General features: G+C 37.4%; 1 protein-coding gene across 2 annotated transcripts in view; it reads right to left on the bottom strand.

The window, feature by feature from the left end:
* Positions 1 to 5,745: 5,745 nt before the first annotated feature.
* Positions 5,746 to 10,868, bottom strand: part of ankrd11 (ankyrin repeat domain 11) — a 181,493-nt gene continuing 176,370 nt past the window's right edge. For both annotated transcript variants that reach the window (XM_051720894.1, XM_051720904.1), the window contains 3 exons: positions 10,383 to 10,526; positions 10,173 to 10,265; positions 5,746 to 9,801 (listed from right to left, as the gene is read on the bottom strand). In XM_051720894.1, coding sequence (XP_051576854.1) covers positions 9,616 to 9,801; positions 10,173 to 10,265; positions 10,383 to 10,526 — 423 coding nt within the window. In that variant the 3' untranslated portion in view covers positions 5,746 to 9,615. The remainder of the gene's footprint in view (positions 9,802 to 10,172; positions 10,266 to 10,382; positions 10,527 to 10,868) is intronic.

The raw sequence follows: 10,868 nt of genomic DNA, 5'->3' as shown, positions 1-10,868 counted from the left end.
AATATACACCCGGGACGTTAGAGGACAAAAAAGTCCACATAAAAAAAACTGCCATAATAATATTATATATTAATATTATTTTCCACTTTCAATCAGGACTGATGTTGGATTTTCTTAACCAACATCAGTCCTGATCATAACTACCAAATATTCATTCTTTTTCAAGATTTTAGCCGTTTAAATGGCAATTTGTTTATATAATGTCACTGGGTTTTTTTTTTTTCTCCCCAATTTGGTATGCCCAATTCCCAATGTGCTCTAAGTCCTCATGGTGGCGTAGTGACTCGCCTCAATCCGGGTGGCGGAGGACGAATCTCAGTTGCCTCCACGTCTGAGACCGTCAGTCCGCGCATCTTATCACGTGGCTTGTTGAGCGCGTTACCGTGGAGACATAGTGTATGTGGAGGCTCACGGTATTCGCCGCGGCATCCACGCACAGCTCACCACGCACAGCTCACCACGCACCCAACCGAGAGCGAGAACCACACATTATAGCGACCACGAGGAGGTTAACCCATGTGACTCTACCCTCCCTAGCAACCAGACCAATTTGGTTGCTTAGGAGACCTGGCTGGAGTCACACATAATGCCACTGTTGTTTTTACACACACACACACGCACGCACGCACGCACGCACGCACGCACGCACGCACGCACACACACACACACTTCTCATTAAAAAACACACTCTGACATCCATACCAACACACCCACACAATTTTAGCTGCATCATTTATTCAATTGGCCTGCAGTGCTCTATAATACAGCAAACAGAAAATAGGGAAAAAGCTTGTATTTGCTCCATAGGCTAAACATGAGAAAAATGGCACCATCTGGTGGAAAATATTAAAATGTCAATTTTGAAGCCAGGGCTCCAGAATGAAATCATAATATCACAGAATTCATGATTTTATGCTTTAATGGCACTGGGATCAAATATTGCAGTTTTAATGGGTTTCAATGGGGACATGTTTGAGTCCTGAGTGTAACTATATTGTGTTTAAACAGTGTATTATAGATGCATCATAGAAACTGAGGTTGAAATATCAAAATTCCCCCAAAAATACACACCTTTAGCAAAATGTATGCCGTTGGCATTAACACAGCCAAAATGATAGAAAAAACAAAAATGAAAAAGACAAAAATGTCCCGAAGGTCGCACAAGGGTTAAATGAACAGTAGAAAGCGAAACGCATAAAATGGAGGATTTAGAAAAAGAAGTCCCGCCTTACAGGAAAAAGAGCCAATCAGCTTTTATATACAGATATCGCGGCTGCATCCGAAAGCTTACGAAGATAACGATCAAAGGACATATTTCAAATCAGCAGTAAAATCTGACAACACTGGTATTATAAATTGTGCTTCTTTACCTCAGGTCACGCTAAAAAACGAAATTTTTCATTCCGGTTCAGCTAATGCGCATGCGCGTTTTCGAGTTGATTGACAGGTGATCTTTTTATCTAAAAGCTGATAGCCTCTTTTACCTGTAAGGTGGGACTTCCAATTTCTCCCATTAATTTTAATACAAGTGGTCTGTCTCTGCTAAAAATTCTCTGTCCATTTATTCAAAAATACTGTCGGTTACGCATTGTTACCACATAAAAAAATTAATAATAATAATAAATAGTAATAGTAATAAAAAAGTAGTGGATCTGAGCTAAAGAAGCACATTATATAATACAGATGTTGTCAGATTTTATTGCTGATTTGAAATATGTTCTTTGATAATAATCTTGACCAACCGTTTTGGAGATTTTAGTCTTTCCTAATTCAAGTAGATAGGAGCTGGACTTACATGCCGCTTGTTTACATAGAAAATAAGCTGCACGGGAGCGTTTCAAAGATGCCCGCCGAGTGGACTGACTTGCCTTGAAATACTGTATACTGCTTTTTTAAAATAGTAAGTGAAACAGTATGCATTATTCCACAGTAAATGTTCTCAATTTAATACTATCCATCATTAATAATATGTAGTTTAATTTATTCCTAATATTATTCCCACTATAATATTGTTTAGCCTACTACTACAAAGCCATCGACATGGTCCCTTTTTAGCAAAGTCTTTCTAGCAAGTCAGTCCACTGTCGGCCATCTTTGGAACGCTCTCAGGAGGTTATCTGCAGTCATGCAAGTGCAGCTCCTATCTACTTGAATAGGGGAACACCGAAATCTGCAAAACAGTTGGTCAAGATTACGATCGCAGAATATATTTCAAATCAGGAGTAAAATCCGATGACGCTGGTATCATGAATTGTGCTTCTTTATCTCATATTACGTTAAAAAACGCAATTTTCCCGGCTTGTATAACTAATGCGCATGCGCATTCTCGAGATGATTGACAGGTGATGTCTGTATCTAAAAGGTGATTGGCTTTTTTACCTGTAAGGCGGGACTTCCTTTCTATATCCGTTGACCATTGGGGGTTCCAATTTCTCCCATTCATTTTAATAGAAGTGGCCTGTCTCTGCTAAATAGACTCTGCTCTTTAGTCCAGTGTTACAACTGCTTTGTGTATCGGTTTGACCGACTCATTAGAAAGAATCGGTTCAAAAGAGTGATCGGGCATCACTTTCCCAAAGTCCAGCCTATCTTTCAGAGGCAACACCTACTTCACCTAGTTAATGTACAAGCAGTTGTCACAGTTATATCAGATGGCGTAGTCACTATCTATTCAAAGCGAATTCAGTTTGTGACTAACAGTTCCAGTAAAGCATTACCTCTATGTACACTATTTGGCAACATCTGCTCATAACTAGCTAGCTGGCACACTTTATTGTAAGATGGTTTATGTCTATCAGTTAAATTAGCTGCCACAAAAGCTATATCTATAAAGGTTTAAATGACATCAGTGCTTGTTTTCTCTAGCAGTGGATGTTGGTTTCAAATACCCAGTTCATAATGGTTAAATTAGGACATTTTGGTGAATTCTTACCTCCAAACAGAAATTCCAATACCATCATATTGCTGTGATAGCTCTTGGTTAAACAAGTAAACACAATAAAACCACTCTGGCAAGAACAAACATTATGATTCGAACTGAAAGGTTGAACTGTGTTTTCTGTAAATGTCACATTGATTTCTCATCCTCAAACACTTTCTTGTGTGTTCTGTTGTACACATTGTGACTTCATACAATGACTTTGTCTGTTGGACAAAACAATAGTACATTTTGCTTATTCCATTTTTACCTTCAAACAGAGGTATTATTCAAAAATCAGTGTGAACATACACACAGGAGTTTCCATTGGGACTCGATACAGTGTGACAACATGCCCCGTTATAGGGTCAATGTGTGTTAAATGAACTATCATTTTCCTTGGAAATGTTCGATAGCTTTTTATTGTAGTTACAATTTAAGGGTATGTCTAACTCTACTTTCATAAGTATTATTTGAAGTGACAAATGAGTCAAACCAATATTGTGCATGGCACAACAATCTACTTGGATTACTTTAAAGGGATGGTTTACTCCCAAATCGTCACCGTTTACTCACCCTCATGTTGTTCCAAACCCGTATGACTTTCAAAAGGAGATGTTAGATAGTTAGATGTTAACGTCCATCACTATTTACTCTCATTGTATGGAAAAAAAGATGTGACTGGTGACAGAGGCAAACATCCTGCCTAACAAAGTCATACAGGTCTGAAACTACACGAGGGTGAACAAATCACATCAATCGTAATTTTTAGGTTAACTATCTCTTTAATAGTAGAAGCATGTCTAAACAGAAATTATGGCAAGCCCTTTTGACTTAATCATTCGCAGGATATAAATTGCTGATAATTCAATTTTTACTAGTTAAAATGCTAATTCTTGATATCAGGAATGTCATTTCTACTAGTGAAAATGGCAATTCTTAAAAGCAGTAATTACATTTGCACTAGTTAAAAGGTTCATTCTTGATACCAAGGACAGAATTTCCACTCGTAAAAACTGTAATTGCATTTTTACTAGTAAAGTTCACAATGATTCGTCATTCAAAACTCAATTACAGATATCTACAATTCATTTCTTACTAGCTTAAGATCCAATTTCAAATATCAGCAAATAAAAGCCTTATATATCTTTAATTACTCTCCGATTTACTGATATCTGAAATACCAAATTTAACATGTTGAAACGTTTACAGATATAAAAAATGTGAATTTCCACCAGTTGTAATATGGCAAGCCGAATTGACTTCTAACCATTTGCAGGACATTTATCACTAGTTAAAATGCTCATTCTTGATATCATAAATTTAATTTCTACTAGTGAAAATGGCAATTCTTGATCTCAATAATTACTTTTGCACTAGTAAAAAGGTTAATTATAAATATAAAAAATGATGTAATCTCTCGCAGAAATACACCTTTTTTTTTCTCCCCAATTTTTTTAATGTCCAATTCCCAATGCGCTCTAAGTCCTCGTGGTGGTGTAGTGACTTGCCTCAATCCGCGTGGTGGAGGACGAATCTCAGTTGCCTCCGTGTCTGAGACAGTCAATCCATGCATCTTATCACGTGGCTTGTTGAGCACGTTACCGCGGAGACATAGTGCGTGTGGAGGCTTCACGCTATTCTCCACAACATCCACGCTCAACTCACCACGCGCCCCACTGAGAGAGAACCACATTATAGCGACCACGAGGAGGTTACCCCATGTGACTCTACCCTCCCTAGCAACCGGGCCAATTTGGTTGCTTAGGAGACATGGCTGGAGTCACTCAGCACACCCTGGATTCGAACTCGCGACTCCAGGTGTGATAGTCAGCGTCAATACTCGCTGAGCTACCCAGGCCCCAGAAATACATTCTTGATATCAAAAATGGAATTTCAACTAGTAAAAACTGTAATTCTTGATATCTGTAATTGCATTTTTACTAGTAAATTTCAGTGATCGGTCATTCACTCCCATTCAAAACGCAATTACCGATATCTACAATTAATTTCTTACTAGTTGAAATTGCAAATACACATATCAGCTACGTAATTGTTACTAGTAAAAAGATTATTTTTTATATTAATAATTACATTTTTACTAGTACAAATAGACATACTTGATATCAACATTTGAATTACAGCTAGTGGAAATGCTCACTTTTGATATCTGTAAATGTATTTAAACATGTTATATTTGGAATTTCAGATATGAATAAATTGGAAAGTAATTAAAGATATCTAAAAAGGCTTTTTTACTAGTTACAATCACATTACAGATATCTGCAATTAAAATTGCCACTAGTTAAAACCAAATTACTTATGAGCATTTTACTAGTTTAATTAATGAGCATTTGCACTAGTAACAATTTAATTATTGATATCAAAAATAATTACTTGTAATTAATGCATTGCTGATATATGAAATTGGAATTTCAACTAGTAAGAATTTAATTGTAGATATCAGTAGTTGTGTTTTTAATGGGAGTGAATGACAGATCCTTGTGAAATTCTACTAGTGAAAATGCAGTTATAGAAATTAAGAATTTAAGTTTTCACTAGTTGAAATTGTATTTTTGATATCAAGCATGTGCATTTTTGCGAGTGATGTCATTTTCAATATCAAGAATTAACATATTTACTAGTGCAAATGTAATTGCTGATGTCAAGAATTGGAAATTTCACTTATTATCAACGATTCATATCATGCGAATGAATGATTAAAACTCAAAAAGGCTTGCCATACAGATATTGCCTGTCACTATATACTCCCTCTTGTGGCTAATGTGTCATATAGCAGCTCACACAAAGAAATCACAGAGACAAAGTCATTTCAAAAATTTATTTACGAACATAATCTCTGAGGAACAACAGCAGTTCTCGCGCTCTCTGTACATGCAAGTGTAGAAAATATCAATTTTGAATTTTTCCTCCGTTAAGAGTTTTTTTGTTTTTTTTCATTTTTAATTTCTCGCTTTTTAAATTGCAGGATATCAACACAGCTAAAGTTGAAAGTACTGGATCTTTGACAGCACTGACGATAGCATCAAACCCCTCCCTCCCATAGCTGCTCCAACAATATGTACACAATTGAACTACATTTTACAAATAAAAAAGATACATTGTTACATCACCGGCAGCGAGCGCGACACGTCTCGTTGCTGTTAAGAACCTCACATTCTACGCAAGTTTAGACTAGTACAAAGAGGAGGGTGCAAAACGTCCTGGAATATTATTTACAGCTATTTACAACGTCTCGTTACGCATTACAAGAGGAAAATTTACACAGCAGAGACCTTCAAACTCAAACATACCACAGGTGTCAGAAAGATAATAAATAGGTTATTTCTCACTATTTATGAAGAGTTACTACAGAGTAATGAGTTTAGTTCCATTGCAAAATGTATTTGCGGATACTGAGGAAAATAAATTTTTCAAACAAGGCTTGAAATTGTGGCTTGACACTTTGTAATCTATCTAGCTAGAGACAAAAAAACAAAAGTAAATGGATTCATTTGCAATCGTTGCAATTAGTTAGAGGTAATGTGTTGCAGACAGAGGCCAGTGAGTCACGGGCAAGCTTGTGTAAGATTACTATTGTCCAATCTCATAGTTAGTTCCAATACAGTATATTTAAAGGAGTGTTTATAAGGATTTGAATGCGAGTTAAACGAGCGTCAGGGCCCGAGTACTAAGGCCCAAAGAGGATTCACAATTTCAAGCCTTTTAAAATGGGATCAGTTGTAGGAATCCAGACAACCTTCATCATAGAACAGAGAAAATTCACATATCATCTTGTAAACAATAAGTATACAGGGGCTTTGTGATGATACATACAAACCATTTGATTAACAAGACACTATTTTGGTTTTGTGGGAATTAAAATGCACCTAAAAACACCAAATGCACTTTTCAAAAAACAATGTTTTTTGTTAGAGAAAAAAAAAAAATTAACACTGAAAATGAATACAATTTGAACGGAAAGTTATTCATTTTATGCATTCTGTAGAATCTGTAGACATTTTTTGCACTGTACGGTACTCACAAAATACCACGACTTTAGTCATCCAAAACAATTACCTGTCGAACTAATGACACCTGTTGCACCCAGACTCAATGCACACATGCATAACTGCATCATGTGGGACTTTCACAGACTCACAACCACACACATGAAACAAAAAGAAATGAAAAAACAAACTAAACACTAGCCTGGATGATTGAGCAAACATCACACCACCTCACACTGAAGAACAGGCAGGTAATGAGGAAGGGTAAAATATTAAAACAAAATTTCAAGCCTCTCACCCCCTAAAAAAAGCAATATCTAATAATCAGAAATAAAAGCTCTTTTCTTAAAAACACGTCATTTCTAAAAACAACTCTCACTCTGTGTTGATGGGTAATCATCTAAAAGTACTGGTAAAGGGCAAAATAAATAATTGACATTGGTGCACTTCACTAAAACAAAAAAACCTGTGAAAAGAGAATCCACAAGAATGGAACAAAACAGTCAGAGAGCCCAGGTATACAAATAATGAGTCCAAGAACGGAGGTGCCTGTGTTGTGTTCTGTCATAGTGATTTTCAGTACGTTTCTGAAAACGGAGGGGTGCGAGACATCGCTTTTAAACGTCATGCAATAAAAGTCACCTTTCAGATTAGAAGACAAATTGAAAATGTATTTGCGTTGGGACTGAGAGAACAAAATACTTCTGACTGATGCAATTTCTTTAGTTTGTATATTTATCATCATGCTCGTTCAGAATCGTACTTTATAAAAAAAAAAAAATATTGAAAATGTGAACAGAAAAGCAGGGAAGGAGCCTATACTTTTTACCATGTGGATAGCTGAGTGGTCATATTCTACTTCAATTTCCCCAACCCTTTGAATTGCTAAGATATTTATATTAATCAATAGTTGTATAGTTCAGGAAAAAAGGGAGAACAGTTTAAAACAACCTTGAAGCAATTTTGTGCATTAATAATGAATGTAAAAAGAACAAAAAGCAGATAGATGGAAAAAAAAAGAAAAAAAGTCCCATTATTGTGTAACAAATTCAAGTATGTACTACATTGTTCATGGGGTGGTTGTATATTTGAACAGACCCAAATGAAGTAGGCTCCAAATCTTGTCTTACGATCTATCCTATATTATGACTTGTGCAGCTTTAGAAGAAAATCAGAGACGTTAACTGCATAAAGGCATTTTCTTGGTTTATACTTTTTAAAGATATATACTTGTGTGATAAAACGATGAATAATATACCTCTACTATTCTTTAAATAAATCCATAATTGCTCTGCTACATCTGAAAACTATGGTTGTGGCCCTGACAGAATAATCAGGAGGGAAACTGTGTTTTCTAATGATGGTGGTGATGACAATCTAAATGAACTTTGACTAGCCTTTAAAAGAAACCATTAGGACCTTTGCATGGAAGTCTTGAAAATACTGACAATGTGTACAACTTTTTGGCCCATGGGTATGAGGGGGGGAAAGTGCTGCCCGAAAGTGAACTGTACATACAATGATAACTTTTATTCATTTATTTTTTACACTTAACTGAGTGATGTTACAGTACATAAGTTATTTACAACTGTGCAATAATGTGTGGCAAAATAAATTATCTAGAAGGCAGCGAGAATACATTGGTTAATGATTATAAAAACTGTACATAATTTACGGAATACATTTTTTTTAGTTTTGTATTTGTTTTTCCATTAAACTAATGTTGGCTCTGTAGTGTTTCAAGTCACTTCCTCAGAAAGGGAACAATGAAATGCCCGAGTAAAGAAAGACACAACCCCCCCAAAAAAACATTAAAAAATAAAAATTCTTGTCCAAGAGACAATCCTGCAAGTCCTTGCCTTGTGATTCGTGACTGCAATGTTTGCTCTTTAGTCTTTTCCTTGAGCAGTCGTATGAAGGCAGGCATGTCAGGCCTGGCTTAGGGAGCATCCAAGGCTTACTGATCCAGCATGTGGGACCAAATACACCGTTACCCCCTTTTGAGGGCACTCTAAATCTCATGCCCTGTGTGGATACCCTGAAACTAGTCTCTCCTCTCTGCTCCGGCACGGAGCCCTGCTATCCTGCTCTGGTTCTGGGGCTGCACAGGGTGCTGTACAGCAGGAAAGCCATTCTCTCCACTGCTGTAGTCATCGTAGACATGGGTCCATACAAGGAAAGGCCGTGTGAGCACTCCTGTTACACCCCACTTGGTCTTTTTTGTGCCTGCACATTGAGGTGTTGCCCGTGTTCGGAGTTTTGGGTCCACCATTATGCCGTCTGTCCCCTGGTTCTGCAGCACATTGGTGGAGGAATCTGTCTTAAGCTTCTTGTTTTTTGTAATTTAGTTTAGGGGGGAAAACAGAGAAAAATTCTGTCCCCTGTGATCAACAAAGACAGGAGGGATAAGGTTAAAAGCAGTTTTGCTTTTTGAATCCCAAACAAAACCATAAAAACTCGAAGAATGAAAGTGCAAGTTGTGTATTTTTCCCGTAAAAAAGACGGCCCCCTCCTCAGGCAGAAAAGGATGAGTTGTATGTCATTTACCCTTTTTCTATGTAATATACATTTTCTCTCCTCAAAGAAATCTCCTCAAACCGGCTAGCCCTTACCGAACTTTGTTTGATGTCTCTTTGATAAGATCATTAATATTAGACCAAACTCTCAGAGTCTCAATATGTGTCTGTGTCACGCAGGCAACAGTACAAAGTCATCGTTGACGTCGACCATTGGCACGTAGAAGGAGGGGACCTCATTCACACACAGGGATTTGTGTCCAGCAGGGTCCAGCTCCTGTACCTTGAGTTGCCACTCCATCCTTTGGACTGCATTTAGAGCAGCGGCCTCATGCTGCTGCCGCATTAGCAAACATGTCTGCCGGAGGAAGATACCAATGATTAGATTGAGATTATGCAAAGTATTTCCTCTTACAATACTTAATCACACCTTTAAGACTTGAAAATGAATAGAAATTCAGGCAAGATAAAAATTTAAACGTGCTAAGTCTGCATGGAATCTGTGCCCATGGAATTCCCAAAATCTGATTGCCATCATTCTCCAGGCTTTATATATCCCTGCTCCTTGCATGTTCGTTTAGTTATATTTTTTTTTATTATTTTATATTGGTTTCCTGCATCCTGCAGAATTCCATGGATTTCCCCCCACAGTCAGTGCAGAAAATGTGAAAGAGGTGCACAGATTCCGTTTTGGCCAATACACGAGGAATGGCAAAGGAAATTACTTGCCTTCATGCGGTCGTACTTGTCATCCACATCTTGAATCCAGGAGATAAACTGCCGAGCGTTAAAGCGATCTCTTACAGACTTGTTCTCATCCCCCTGAAAGCAGAGATTCGTTAAGAAAGACTATAAACGATAATCACAATTTTCATAAAGTCATAGGCTTTGTACCATTTGTAACTGGTAATATCTGTGACCTTAGAAACGAGGACTCACCTGGCTCTCTGATGGCATGTTGTAGACTTCTGAATCCAGCAGCATCGTGCAAGCACTAAAGGGAACAGCCTGATTTGCAATTGTTCTTGCTGCTCTGCAATGAACACGCAGAACCTCCTGCTCGCAAGATACAATCAGCTTCTCCTATAAGGGGGTATAAAATCAGAGAGTGAGGCAGGACATATTACTGATCCAGCGATGCCCCATGAGCAAACATCTGATCAAGGGACAAGGCTGGTGGAACAGTTTTTTTTTAATTATCAAGGTCTGCAAGTCACATCAGAACAAAAATTGAGATGAAATGGGGAGCTTGATCACACTGCAATATGCTTACTTAGTTGTAGTATACTTTGCAGGTAAGTTGCTTCTCTATTACAAAAAGACATGTGACATGTGTGATCACTGTTTTCTTTCTAACAGGGTGACTTCTGTGATATGCAGAGGGGAGAAAATGGAAAAAATTGAAAAGAGAGAATGACTAAAGGC

The sequence above is a fragment of the Myxocyprinus asiaticus genome, chromosome 2 (genome assembly GCF_019703515.2).
Source record: "Myxocyprinus asiaticus isolate MX2 ecotype Aquarium Trade chromosome 2, UBuf_Myxa_2, whole genome shotgun sequence".
In the NCBI taxonomy this organism is placed as follows: domain Eukaryota; kingdom Metazoa; phylum Chordata; class Actinopteri; order Cypriniformes; family Catostomidae; genus Myxocyprinus; species Myxocyprinus asiaticus.
This window is presented reverse-complemented; position numbering and strand designations above follow the sequence as displayed.